Source organism: Mya arenaria, chromosome 11 (genome assembly GCF_026914265.1).
Source record: "Mya arenaria isolate MELC-2E11 chromosome 11, ASM2691426v1".
Lineage (NCBI taxonomy): Eukaryota > Metazoa > Mollusca > Bivalvia > Myida > Myidae > Mya > Mya arenaria.
The window spans coordinates 65,956,947-65,971,533 of record NC_069132.1 but is presented as its reverse complement, the minus strand read 5'-3'; the positions used below and the strand labels follow the sequence as shown (position 1 = coordinate 65,971,533).

Genomic DNA, 14,587 nt, shown 5'->3' with positions numbered 1-14,587 from the left:
TCTACATCAGTTCCATTCAACTTGGACATTTTCGATTTTAATTAGCATAAGGGATGCATTATCTATATTAACGCAACAGTGATAAAAGCAAAAACAAACAAATAGGTTAAAACTGACTTTCATGTAATAATGATCGGGTAAAGCTAAGAACGAGCTTAAGAATGACCACAACTGTACATTCTTTTGTTTTTGATAAGGGGGTGTAACTACGCCACGTACAAAAAAAGTGGACTGTAAGCGTGTAACGAGGTGTTACCTCCCGTTATTATAAAACTGACATTGATACTTAAGTAAACAAACAACTCTAAAGTGGAACAGATTCAATATTATATTGAACATATAACTTATTGAAATGTTTTGCCATTTAATAATGATGTTTCTTAAACACTTAAAATTTAGTTAGTTACTTGTAGCTGCGTATTACTAAACTGTTTTATACATTAGTCTAAAATGGTTGACGTTCAATACGGGATTCTTCTAAGATTTCACTGAAGAATGCTCTGTAGACACTGTGTAATCTAGTCCAAATAATAGTACTTTGACAAAAAAAAATACGATTTTTGATATGGCAAATCCTCCACGACGTTAGGGATTAGAACAATCCCGTATAACATGTCTATTCTTTTAGACTACAGTGTGGTGTTGATTACTTTATAATTGTTTATTAAACAATTTTGTATCATTTAAACGGGCTCAAGATATTTCAGTTGTTAAACTTTTTTATTTATCAACCATGGTTTATAGGTCTGTGAGTATATGTATTAGTCATTTACAATATAAGATATAAAATCATATCCTCTAATACTTTCATGCAGGCAATGAAGATGGAGTACTTATATAGTGAGATTGGATGTTGAAGAACATCTCATGGATGGAATCTCTCTCACATTGCCGGTTGTGGAGACATGCTTGTCGAGTTATGTCAACAATCTGATCACACAGATAGCTGTCACTGAAGAATGCGATGATAATGTACTGAAAGAAGGATTTCTAGACTGGCACTATTGGAAATCAGACTTGAAATAAAATAAGTTTGAATTGGCAAAAGAAAATGAGTGAACTCTATAAACTCCAGCAGAGTATTGTATAAGGCTTTGATAAGTTTTCTTAAGGTTATATTCTGCGCATTAATATGATTTGAGGGGTTAATTGTTATCGGTTAATAAATGACCGATCAATACACATTTTTTAACAAATGACTGTTGTAACGTTTCATTGATTTTTCACCTTAAAGTTCTTTAAGAAAGATTACTTAATCAAAGAAACGTTATAAGTTATAAACGTTTGCAATATTACGTTGTGTGTCGAACTTACACGCTGAATTGTACATTTATAATCACATACAGGTAACGCAGAGGATGAGCCAAGTGTATACTTTCCAGCCTGTGTGACCAGTTTAGCTCCAATACTTACATCGGTAGAAAATCATGTGGAAGAGATTGGACCACAGAACTTCCTTGATACTTACCTTCCATATGTTTCCTGGACTGGAAAACAACAGGTAAGATCCCTGAGCACTGTAGTATTAAGGACGTATCAAATGCCCTTGGGCCAGTTTCATTCAAGGATCTTACATGAAGTCGTAACTTTTATTTTCTTAAATTTGTATAAATGTCACAAAAGGCAACAGTATGGTATTATTCATGATTTCCTTATTTTAATTATGTTCATGTTCAATCTCTTTTGTCAAAAATGGCATATATAAGCCTATACTATTACACACATAGTGTTTGTGGAAAACATGATATTAATATATATACAAATGACATACTACGGGCTGTGATGAAAATTAAGGAAACTGTAACACAAAGATCATTTCTATTTACGATGTAAATCTACTTAGATCGTTATTGAAGCAAATCCCTAGTACTTTAAATTCAAAATGCATCCCCATACTGTTCAGCCCACCCATATAATAAGTTATTTTTGAGGGAGAAAATTTTTAAGATTTTAAACTGTGGAACCAGGTAATAAAAAATTGTTAATGATTTGTATTATTTAAAAGCTGAATAATTGTACAATTACAAAGATTTTACAAAAAAATCTATACTTATCTAAAACTAGGTATTTTTAAAATGTATTTTTTCCTATTGAATCTGTATCAAACAATGACATGTCAGGTACTGGCGGAAATATGGCGTGACATGTTTACTCACAACCCTGTGGATGAAGTCACTGCCCTGCTGGTCACCTCAGCTGTTCTTGAGAGAGCTCTCGGGGATGTAAGGCTGATAAGTAAACTTAATATTCGTTCTGAGTATTATTTATCAATAAAAGTATTAGATGAGATGTACTAAACAATGGGTCGATTATTCAAGACTTTGTTAACCTTACAAAGGCATTGTTGTTTAAACCATTAAAGGGTTAATGCTGAATCATATATTTAGAAAAAAACAACAAGCGCAGCTAAAACAAAGTATATTATAATCTGTCCATGCAGTATCCATATCAGTAAATATTTGAGCGTTAACAACAATGACTTTATGTATTAGTTAACTTTAATAAAATTTTGAACGATCGGTCCAGTGACTTTTAAGAAATCTTAAGCATTGTTTTAAACCGTTTCATTGGAAAATATCAATGCTGCATTATAATTTATTTATTATCCTTAATCTTCATGTTTATTGTATGATGTCAAAAGTATATTTTGACTATTGGTTCATATACTTGTACTTACTTTCAGGTGTATATGTTGAAAGGGCCAGCCCCGTTTCCGTCAATGTTGAAAGATCTGCTTGTAACAGAGCAGCTAATGGAAATTCTTGGAGAAGATGTGGTAATTTTTTACTCAATTAATTACAGATAATACCAAAAAGAATACCATAAAATGTCACCGCACAGTAATATAACTTATTGTCAAAACTATTGTCAATAAATGCATTGATACAAATGTTGTTTAATCGTAACCTAAATGTTCAAAGTTTCGAGTAGCCAATATCGCTTAGATTTACTGTTAGTAAATGTGTTCTTATTTCCAGATATGTATACTCCGGCCGGTTATGGGTCCTCCAAACTCTCTTAATCTCCGAAATGTTGCCTGGCATGGTTTTCCCTTTTCGGGTCAAATACCAGCAAGGTTTGTGGATATGTCACCATTTCACCTGAATATAAAGTTGTCTCAAACTTTAACATGGTGCATATATTTTATGGAAATCTGTTGCAGTTTGGTCAGTTGATAGTCAGTTTGCTATATTAACCAGTACATAAAATCTTACCACGTGAGTTCCAGCAGTAAAACTCTAGTACAAAAAAGATTAATGTTGGCTCTTTCATTGTAAATATTTTATAAATTAAACAACTATGGCAAAATTAACGGAGACTAAGTTCTCATTTTAGTTTGTCTGTAATATTACAAGTAACCTTGGCGTTGCATTAGTCATTGATGTGAAAATCACAAATCTAGGCCATACCTAAAAACAAGTTCAAAATATTCAAATGAAACTTTGTACAATTGTTGGCAGATGTAATAGGAACATGTTTACCAAGGCCATACTTTTAGCGTCAGGGTTCTACCTCTTTCTTATTTTCAAAGCTCAGACGAAGTTTGGGTTTGCCCTGCGTTTGCCCTGGGACGCTCTTGTTTTCATACCACTTCTTTAAGGCAGAGCATGTTTTTCAATGAGTGTATTTGAGCCCTCTAATAAAGTTAACCGTTTTATGTGTATGAATTGAAATATTGTACAAGATAAATAAAAAAGACAATTAAAATGATTCAGCGTACTTGTATGTTTCCAAGTGTATTTGGTTCCTGATACTACTGGTACCCAGCATAGGTCGAGTATTAAAAAAGAGGCTGGGCCCAGTGCTAATGTTACACCGGCAACCTGTGGACTTTCCTCACACCAAACTCATAACAGGTATCTAGCAAGTTTAAGGGACTTTTTAACACAAAATTCATTTTTGGCATACCATTATAAAGAGAATATAGGGGATTTAGTAACACATGAAAACCTTGCATATATACATGTATATCAAGTTCAGGGGACTTTGTAACATAAAACTCATCTTACATACATGTAGAGCACGTTGTTGGGATTTTGTAACACAAAACTCATCTTTGGTATACGTGTAGAGCAAATTGAGGAGAGTTTGTAACACAAAACTCCTCTTGGGTATATATGTAGAGCAAATTGAGGAGACTTTGTAACACAAAACTCATTGTATACATTAGGAGCAAGTTGAAGGGACTTTGTAACACAAAACTCATCTTGGGCATACATGTTGGCCAAGTTGAGGGGAAAACAGTAACAAGAAACCTTTCTCATGTATACATGTAGAGCAAGTTGAGGGGACTTTGTAACACAATACTGATTAATTTGATGGCTAGCTGTTATGAGTTTGTGAATATGTATTTGATCTGTCTGCCACTTTAACCGCCTGAATTGTTCATGTTTTTCCGCCATTTTGTAACAAGCTATCCCTTTTTAAATGAATATCACAAAACTAAAAACTACTTTTATATTCAATTTACAAGGTTGAATTTAGACAAGTCTTTATTTATTAGTTTTACATGGAATTGTCCAGTTTGCGCAGTGGTAAGCAAAGCCGTTTCCCACCAAGATTTCTCAGGTTTTACTCCAATGAGACAATAAGTGGTGTTCTTCCGGGTATTCCGGGTTCCCCCAGAACGCATGACCGCACTCGCCTATGACCTCGTACAAACGAGCGTGATTATTGTAATGCTTTAATTACTTGTTTCAAAGCCTTTGTAGTTTTAAATAAGACAATTTGATGACTTTAAGGTTTTTTTCATCATCTCTCATTTACTTTTTAGACGCTTTAGTTGTATTTCAGAGGTTGATATTTTGTCTATCAAGGACCTTCTTGAGGCTTTAAAAGGCACCCAATTTGTATCCTGGGACACAAGAATGTTTTGGACAAAAGTCACCAGTTTATATAAGCAAGAAAGGTACATGAAATGGGAGTTGCAGTCCTTGTATTTATTTTTAGCGCTTGGTGCCGAACCTTCTTCATAATAATTTTCAAGTCAATAGTTACTGTTCCAAAAGAAATTAAGTGATAAATTAATGTTTTTATCTTCCTTAATAATAATAACACTATAAAAACTAACATCGCAATACTGTGCAATGTTTATTGTTCGCGTAAAAGTAATGATATACTTTTTTTATTTACAGCGGGCAATTTACGACTGGAAAAAGACATTATAGATTTTAAATAAAACTCAATGGAGAATCCTCAAGAATAATTGCATATTTTATGTTTTTAAATCAAAGAACAAATACATAGCATTATTGTATGTTCATTCTTCATCTATTATTCACTCTGATCAATGCTTTAGTTAATCATTTACATCATATTTATCTTAGGTATGGTGAAAGTAGCACTCTTCTTCTTTACTACCTAGAGCACGGTCTACGGCTTGTGTTTGCTACTGCCAACAACTGTGAGAACAGAATTTTGACTGCTGAGGTATGAACATTTATTGGTAGGCCAATATATATGGTAATGACAAATTAAATAGATTATTTTCCCATTTTTATCATGCGTTTCAAAATACAGTTTCCATTCATTAAGAGGTTATAGGCATAATTGCCTTGATGCCTTAAAGGTTGTTGTTATTATTGTTGTTGCAAGCAGATCGTTTGAAACAAACGAGCAATTTGTAATATTTTTAAGATATATTTTGGCAAACTTAACATTCTTTTCTAGGCAACAACAGTATACACTACATTTGATGAGGTAAGAGACAATAACATCTGAACTGTTGTGAGTACTAACTTGTATTGTAACTGATACCGTGTACTTGTAGTTTGTATACTGCAATTGAAAGGAGGCAGTAACTCCTACATGTGCAAACGGCCATACTTAAAATTAAGTAGTTCCTCTAAATCGTACTACGAACATAAACAACATCCGTATTTTTGTTATTTTAAAGATATACATGTGCGCCCACTGAGGCACTGTGTGATTCTGACAAGTGTAAAACAATACATTGGGATTGTTTAGAAAATCTTGAAAATTTAGCAACACGATAAATATATCTATAAATGGTGAAATAGTTTAAGATGTACTCATATATTTAAATATATACAAGTACAGCTGAAACAAGTATTGTTAAAACACATCAGTTCTTACAATTTCAAAACCAGTTAATATATGAACGTAAAAAACGATGGCCTTAACAAAGTTTATAAAAGATGGCTCTATGTGAGAATAACATGATAATCTGTATATGTCTGAACAAACAATACTGGATATTGTGTATGTTTCTTTTTTTGATGCCTAGATGTTAGATACTTTCCTCCTTAATGGGACAGAAAACCGACACAGGATGGTTATGGGTGAAGATATATTGGTAAGAAACACTTGATTGTGGTGTTCAGTAAACCGACTCAGGAAAGTTATAGGAGAAAATATATTGGTAAGGAACACTTGATTGCATTGCTCAGAAAACAAACTCAGGATGGTTATAGGTGAAGATATATTTGTAAGGAACACTTGATTTCATTGCTCAGAAAACTAACCCAGGATGGTTATAGGTGAAGATATATTTGTAAGGAAAACTTGATTGCATTGCTCAGAAAACCAACCCAGGATGGTCATAGGTGAAGATATATTTGCAAGGAACACTTGATTGCATTGCTCAGAAAATCAACTCTGGATGGTCATAGGTGAAGATATATTTGTAAGGAACACTTGATTGCATTGCTCAGAAAACAAACTCAGGATGGTTATAGGTGAAGATATGTTGGTAAGAAATACTTGATTGCATTTCTCAGAAAACATACTCAGGATGGTTATAGGTGAAGATATATTGGTAAGAAATACTTATTGTAGTGTTCAGAAAACCGTCTCAGGAAAGTTATAGGGGAATATATATTGGTAAGGAACACTTGATTGCATTGCCTTGAAAACCAACTCAGGATGGCTATAGAAAAAGACATAATTGTAAGAAACACTTGATTGTATTGTGCAAAAAACGGACTCAGAAAAATCATCGGAGAAGATATATTGATAAGAAACACTTGATTACATTGCTCAGAAAACTAAGGAACACTTCCTTGAATTGCTTAGAAAACCAACTCAGGATGGTTATATGAGAAGATATGTTGGTAAGGAACACTTTATTGCATTGCTCAGAAAACCAACTCAGGATGGTCATAGGTGAAGATATATTTGTAAGGAACACTTGATTGCATTGCTCAGAAAACAAACTCAGGATGGTTATAGGTGAAGATATGTTGGTAAGAAATACTTGATTGCATTGCTCAGAAAACATACTCAGGATGGTTTTAGGTGAAGATATATTGGTAAGAAATACTTATTGTAGTGTTCAGAAAACCGTCTCAGGAAAGTTATAGGAGAATATATATTGGTAAGGAACACTTGATTGCATTGCCTTGAAAACCAACTCAGGATGGCTATAGAAAAAGACATAATTGTAAGAAACACTTGATTGTATTGTGCAAAAAACGGACTCAGAAAAATCATCGGAGAAGATATATTGATAAGAAACACTTGATTACATTGCTCAGAAAACTAAGGAACACTTCCTTGCATTGCTTAGAAAACCAACTCAGGATGGTTATATGAGAAGATATATTGGTAAGGAACACTTTATTGCATTGCTCAGAAAACCAACTTAGGGTGGTTATAGAAGAAGATATATTGGAAAGAAATTTGATTGCATTGTTTAGAAAACCAACTCAGGATGGTTATAAGAGAAGACATATTGGTAAGAAATTTAATTGCATTGCTCTAAAAACCAACTCAGGATGGTTATAGGAGAAGACATATTGGTAGGAAACACTTGATTGGATTGTTCAGAAAACCAACCAAGGATGGTTATAGGAGAATATATATTGGTAAGAAACACTTGATTTCGGTGTAACGAACACTTGGTTAGAGATATGGGGCTGAGGTTGGCGGCTCATCCCCCAGACATATATTAACATCACAAATTGAGCCTTATTCCTTTTGTATTTCGGTAAAATAAAGCTATCAGTACTGGGCTTTATGCTTAGTTTTGACTGGAATTTCTAGAATTTATTAACATGTTATTTTTTATTCCAAACGAACTGTGGGAATAAGGATAGTAGAACTTCCATATTGCTATAGTAATATTAATTAAATAGTTTTATTTACTTCAAAATCTCTATTGCTACTGAGGTTTTTGTTTTGTTCATGACTCAGAGCTGCCGATATGTTTTTGCTATTTTTTGAAGAAAATAAAATCCAACCTGGGTCACTCACTGAGATTGCCAACACTACACACTAGTCTGGTATCGATGATAATTTGGTATATTTTATAAGATTTAATTTTCTTTAATAAACTAATTATTAATTCGAGAAAATCATATTGAAAAAGAATGATATCGAACAAATTGACATAAATCAACGTTCACTCAAAACAATATTTTTGTTTTGAGTTCAAGACCGTAATAAATCATAAAAAACTCTCCCTTACATGATGTGCATGTAATTAGTTTTTCTTCTTTTCTCCGAACAGGAGATACTTCTTGACCACCTGACCTACCCGGCTGGCCCGAGGGTTAGGGACAGGTTTAGTCACGGTGAGCCATGCTGGGAAAAGTTTCCATGGCAACTCAAACGTAACCTGGCAACCATCTGTGTGGTTTTGTCAGCCATGTTTGTGCAGGATGGGAAACATTTGCATATGAGTAATGATCCGGTATTAAGTGGACTTAGTATGTTTTGATTTTTTCCTCTATATTGTTTTCGTGTCCACTTCATTACATACAGACATGTAGTGAGTACGACGTCAACATCATCTGGGGCATCATCCAACTCTCTTACTTAAACTGTTCTTCTTCAGTTCTAAACGAATGATATGAAACGGGGCAGCATTGCTTAGTGTTTTAATGTCTCGACTGAGTTGGATAACCAGTCAAATTTCTAGAGGCACTCTAAGAGTTAAGGCCCTTTAAATGTCAAAAATTACCTATTGGTAAGCAACCCTGACAGGAAATTTAGTTTCTTGAACTTTTTATAAAGAGTATAAGTATTTTTACGGGAAGTGATGCAAATTAAATCTCAAACTATTATTATTACATGACAAATAATACATGTCAAGTCCTATTGTAAATCCTGCATGTTAATATCACACAGCATGATTTTTACAATTAAGGATTCATTAGGTAGTGCATGTGAGAATTTTGTATGTATAACATAATGTTATGTTTCAGAACAAAGCTGTAACAGCACTTCATGGGGATATTAAGTCATACAGGGTCCAGTTTCATAGAATAAGCCTGTTAAAAAAGGAAGTATGTTTGTTTGTTTTTCTTTATATATTGGAGAAAGGCATGCATAAATTGTTATTTTAACATAGAAGCAGTGTGTATAAATTGAAGCCATTTATGAATATTATGTGTATGCTGCTATAATAAGGAAATAAAAATAAATAAAAAATACGATAAAAATATAAAAATGAAACTGTTTTAATTACTTCAAGTATTATTTTTTTACCACAGGTTATAAATTAAACTTCTAATATCACTGTAATGTAATCACTTTTTAGATATCTACCTTCTTTAAGAAATAATCTGAGACAGATTCCATGATCTGACTGCAGCCTGACCTCAGTGAAAGGTTTGTATATTTATTATGCTATAAATATATTAGAACATGAAACTCAGTTTAAATAATGTGATATGTAACTTACCCATGGAAGGTAGCTGGCTGGTTACTTTATTATGCTTAGGTATTGTAACTAACAGGTTACTTTATTTTGCTGAAAGTTTTATCTGACTGTTCTTAATTATGCTGAAGTTTTGTAGCTAACTGTTTTCCTTCGTATGCTGAGGTATAGTAGCTGACTGGTTTCCTTATTTATGCTAATGTTTAGCTGATTGGTTACTTAATGTAGCTGAGGTATTGAAGCTGACTGGTAACGTCATTATACTGAGGTCTAGAAGCTGACTGGTACCTTAATCATGCTAAAGTCTAATATCTGACGGGTAAGTATGCTGATAGGTTTATTAGCTGACTGATAACTTAATTATGCTAAGGTTTTGTTGTTGATTTGTTACTTAATTATGCTTATACAAATGTATCTTGTCTTTGATTTATCACCGTCTGCTATAAAATATATTAAGAAACAATTTAATGTTATTTCGACTGCAATTGAAATGTTGCTCATGTATGTGCATTTAGCGTTTACAGACAGGAGTATTTTACACAAAGATAACAACAAATGTTTCAAAATAAATGTGGTCGTATGCCCCTGACGGAATGAATATTAAAATCGCACCGAAAGAGTGTCCCTTTGTGTATGCGTGCATCTTTCCTTTCTTTCCTTTTTTTGATTTAATAATTCAATTGTCAATTTTCAGAAAGCCAGACGATCCTTTTCAGTCCACAGATATAATTATTATCTACACTTGAAGCAAACCTCAGTGACACCCTTGTCATTTTAGACCGACAGTGGGCATTTCAAGGCTCAAAATGGTAGGGAACTTTGCAACTTTCATGTTTTAAAGTAAAAGCTATTTCACTTATCTAAGTAGTCTGGCTCGTGCAGTTTAAGGATGACTAGTAATGTGTTGTCGAAATCAACGTATACATATCAAAATATCATAAATGTCAGAGTTATTTTTAGTTTTCAGTATTTTGACCTCCAAAAGTTGAAATTAACAGCTGATAAAATTTTGATACATACCCTGTACAGAAACTCAAAGGTATATTATAATATGTGTATTTCTTTTGGAAAATCACGTTCAAATATCTTATGATTTGTTTAAGAACCTGTATGCACATGTACTGAAATGTGATAAGTTTAATACAGAATATACTTGCACATAGCATCATATATGTCTTTAACATGTGCTAACTGAGATTATTGATGCCACAAAGTAAGGGTTATTGCTACTGTAATTGTATTTAGGAATGGGCAAGGATTTCATGAGACTCAGTGAAATTAAAATACACAAAAGTCCAACTCCCGAATCGAAACACAGGAAGCTTTTTTGCTATACCTTACTGGTTAAACTTTAGAAGATATGTTATGTTATAGTAAGATGACATGAAATGAATTCTTCATTATTAAGATTGGGCGGAGTGAGCGCAGCTAACGAGTCCTTCTTTATCATTAAGAAATCACTTCATGTCATCTAACTGACTTAGAATACACCCTCATTGTCAACGTAAAATCTGACGCAGGGAGTGTGTATCGGATGATTGACAGAAGGCGGACCTTTCAACACGCGCGAAAGTTTACATTCTTAAGGATTAAGTCTACTACTTAATGGTTGCCTTTCTGCAATTTCATTGGTATTAAATGTAGGTTGTATTCTAATAAATGTTACACTTCATTTTGATTTTCATAATTTCATTTTATGACGTAAATTAAACTTCGTGCAATGATACTTGTTATGATATGACGTCATTATTATGGAATACAGACGAGCATATTTTGGGATACACATCGCAAAAATATATTTATTAAATTTTCAAGTCTTATCATAATATATTTCTCCAAAGGGTTCCAAATGTGATATTAAAAATGAAGTGCTAACACTGCTGTACCATATAGTAGATGAGTGTTTGCAAGTCATCACTCAGATGCAACAGTTTGCCACCAACAGGCAACATCAGTTGACGCTAAAACAGTTCAGGTCACGGCAGAGGGAGAACTTCGAAAAGTTCCTAGCAAGGTTGCTCATTAAGATAAGCTTTTTATGTCTTAAGGCTGTTGTAACTTTTTAAATTTTTATACAAGGTAAACCTGTGAGAAAAAATGTTCCTCAATAGGGGCTTTAACCAACGATTGCAGGAACACTAGAGCACTACTAACTGAGCCAACCAATCGGCAACATTATACTCTTTCAAACGGTGCTTATATACATAATTATTTAATAGTCATTACTAGCAGTGTGCAATGATATATAAAGGAGTTATTGGTAAGTACTGCGTTTTGATCCGAGAGGTTGCATTGAACTGATAGATTTCCGAGTACTAGCCGAGTGAAATCAACATCTGCAAGAATCCTCAGAGTCGAATACGACCTTCCGGATCAGAATGCAGTAATTATTACGCTTTTACTTATAAATTAGTGGTAGAAATGACTTAGAAGACACGCTGTTAAATTATAAATTGCATTTCAATGACACACAATTTTTGTTTTCGTTTTAACATATCGCGATGAACATGACGTCAGAAGGTAAGGACATTCGGAACTCCTCGGCCATTTTATCGAAAACAACCTCGGATGTATTTGGACGGTTTACATACTCAAAAAGTGGTACGTTTAAGTCCGCTGCAAATAGATCGGGTAGTAATCATATTTAGTAGTTAAACTTTATGACTTATCTCTTGTGAATCTTAATTAGGTTTGCAATAATACACTTCAATGGCAATCAATTTAAACCGAGAGCAATGTATACAACTCTTAAACACTACATTTAATTAATGATATTATTCAAAAAATTAAGGACTACTTCAACTGATGTACCGGCATACATCCGAGGTTGTTTTTGAAAATAATGGCCGAGGAGCTCCGAATGAAGGTAAGGAATCCGGCCATATTTCACTAGCTCGAATACTGACAATGATGCATATTTTACGATATATATTTCTCGCAGAGTTATGATGCGTATATGATAAAAGGAAATCTAAGTAATAATTTTATAATTATATCATCTAACATTCACATTAATACAATAAATATACAAATTCGTGAGTATATCTTAGGTTTATATGTACTCGTATTTCTATTCCAGTGTACCATCATTGCTGGTGGGGCCATGTACATGTGTATACATGTGTTGTTGGCAACTATATTACCTTGATGGAATAAAGGCGAGAGAAGGACCTCAATCTAACAGCAAATTAATCAAGTAAGAATGTATGGATGTCCTTCTCCATATCTAAATATCCATCATTATAAATGGTTTGACAATGTTTTGTTAAACATGTATATACGGAAATGTTAGACCAATCTTGTGTAAATTATGGAAAAATTTGTTTGTATTATAATTTCCTTCTTCTTTCAGATTCTGGAAGTTTGTGTTGCAGTTATGTGAGAATTTACGAACATTTACTCACCATGATAAAAACAAATGGACAGAAGGGGCCGAGTTAGTTTTCCACTTGAAACTGTTGTAAAATCTGACATGGATTCATTGCTGTGATTTATGTTTGAATGTGTGTTAAAGGCCATTCAAAATTCAAAGTTGGGAAGGGAGCCAAAAATGAATCATACAATCTTCTTTAAGAGTAAAACATTAAACATCTTCTGTCAATATTAATATGGTTTTGTGCCAAAATGTTTCAGAAACAACTACTCCTGTAGGTGTAGGTGTTTTATCAAATTTAACAAGATTATGTAAATATTCTGGTGAACTACCACGTAATCATTTCAACAGTTTCAATAGCAATTGTTTTTAATACTTCGAGCATGAAGGGAAGACAAATTAAAGCGATTTATTAGATCTTCATGATATGAGTTAAATTATTATCGAAGAGCCCTGTATTATTTATTTTTTTTCTCATTTTTCAGACATTCTTACTACAAAATAACAACAAATTATATGACAAAAGTTCAGATTCGATCTGATTAAAGATTAAAAAATAAGAAGTGTGTTCGTTTCAGACAGAACTTGCTTAGCTTAGTCTTTGAAGGATGTTCAGTTTTTTGCATTGGTGTAATCATATTTGTGTGTCAGATATTTACATATTATCTAGTTCCACTCCTAAGATTTTACCTGTTCATCACATTATATTATGTTGCTAGATAAAGTCAATGAGTTTATTTCATTGTGAGTTTTTAACTAATTGATAAAGCTTGAAATTTTTCTGGGTTTGCTTGCATTTGATTAAAAGAAAGCCAGGTAAGGAGTTGATTGTTTTCTGTTTCCAGTGTTGAATGTACATCATCTTTATTTTGGTGCCAGTAAGACATTTTGTGGTCATCAGCATTATTGTAGAGATGGGAATTGCTGGTAAATAAAAATGTCGTTTATGAAGATGTTTGGGATCAGATGCCCTAGTATTGCTGTTAAATAGAAATATGTTGTTTATGAAGATGTTTGGGATCAGTTTGGATATTCATTTTGTTCCCTAAACGCCACAAGTCAACTGAGCAGTACCAATGTAAAATATATTCTTCAACTATTACTCCACAATATTTAACACTTCACTGTTAAATTAAGTTACACTTAAATTATTTTAGCCAATACCTTTTACTTATTACACTTAAGTGTTTTATGAAACACATATAATTAGTTTAATTTAGATCGAATTTTGTCAATAAAGCATCGCCATTTTGAAACCATCTAGCAGGTGCCCGTTTTCTTTCCGCTTAATATACTTAGCGCTGGGATCTGTCATTTTTGGCTAAGAAAACAACAAGTGGGTTATGGACGCGTTGAGTCCCAAATTCAAAAATCGCCAAAGACTGAAGCGGCTGTTAATATGGACTAGGATCAGATGCCCTAGTATTGACACCTGAGGGACACCCTTGAGAATGTGTTGCCATGTGCTTGTGTGGTCGCCTAATTTGATTCTTTGTGTTCGTTCTGAGAGGTAACTTTACAGTAGACAAGATGTTGTATCGAAGAGACCATAATACTGGAATATTTAATATATTTGAGGTTGTGCGGAAGAC

The 14,587-nt window shown here is 33.3% G+C and overlaps 1 protein-coding gene across 2 annotated transcripts; it reads left to right on the top strand.

Annotated features, from left to right (window-relative positions):
• Positions 1–279: 279 nt before the first annotated feature.
• On the top strand, positions 280–13,871 carry LOC128207233 (endoplasmic reticulum membrane-associated RNA degradation protein-like). Of its 2 annotated transcripts, XM_052910043.1 has the most exons (13): positions 280–1,501; positions 2,121–2,222; positions 2,684–2,776; positions 2,979–3,076; positions 3,737–3,857; positions 4,775–4,909; positions 5,328–5,430; positions 5,671–5,700; positions 6,248–6,316; positions 8,471–8,534; positions 9,168–9,248; positions 9,503–9,573; positions 10,317–10,672. In XM_052910043.1, the coding sequence occupies exons 4-11, from the start codon at positions 3,031–3,033 to the stop codon at positions 9,200–9,202; spliced, it is 603 nt and encodes a 200-aa protein (XP_052766003.1). In that variant the 5' UTR covers positions 280–1,501; positions 2,121–2,222; positions 2,684–2,776; positions 2,979–3,030; the 3' UTR covers positions 9,203–9,248; positions 9,503–9,573; positions 10,317–10,672. The 2 variants fall into 2 exon arrangements, with proteins under 2 accessions (XP_052766003.1, XP_052766004.1); XM_052910044.1 differs by lacking the exons at positions 280–1,501; positions 2,121–2,222; positions 2,684–2,776; positions 2,979–3,076 and adding exons at positions 12,702–12,818; positions 12,975–13,871 and having other exon boundaries at positions 3,110–3,857; positions 4,795–4,909; positions 10,317–10,431.
• The last annotated feature ends 716 nt before the right edge of the window (positions 13,872–14,587 follow it).

Excerpts from the sequence above, each read along its gene's own strand:
- LOC128207233 (XM_052910043.1), top strand. The coding sequence starts at position 3,031 with ATGTTGCCTGGCATGGTTTTCCCTTTTCGGGTCAAATACCAGCAAG. Across the intron at positions 3,858-4,774 it reads TCACACCAAACTCATAACAG|ACGCTTTAGTTGTATTTCAG; the intron begins GTATCTAGCAAG and ends TTTACTTTTTAG. Across the intron at positions 5,431-5,670 it reads ACAGAATTTTGACTGCTGAG|GCAACAACAGTATACACTAC; the intron begins GTATGAACATTT and ends ATTCTTTTCTAG.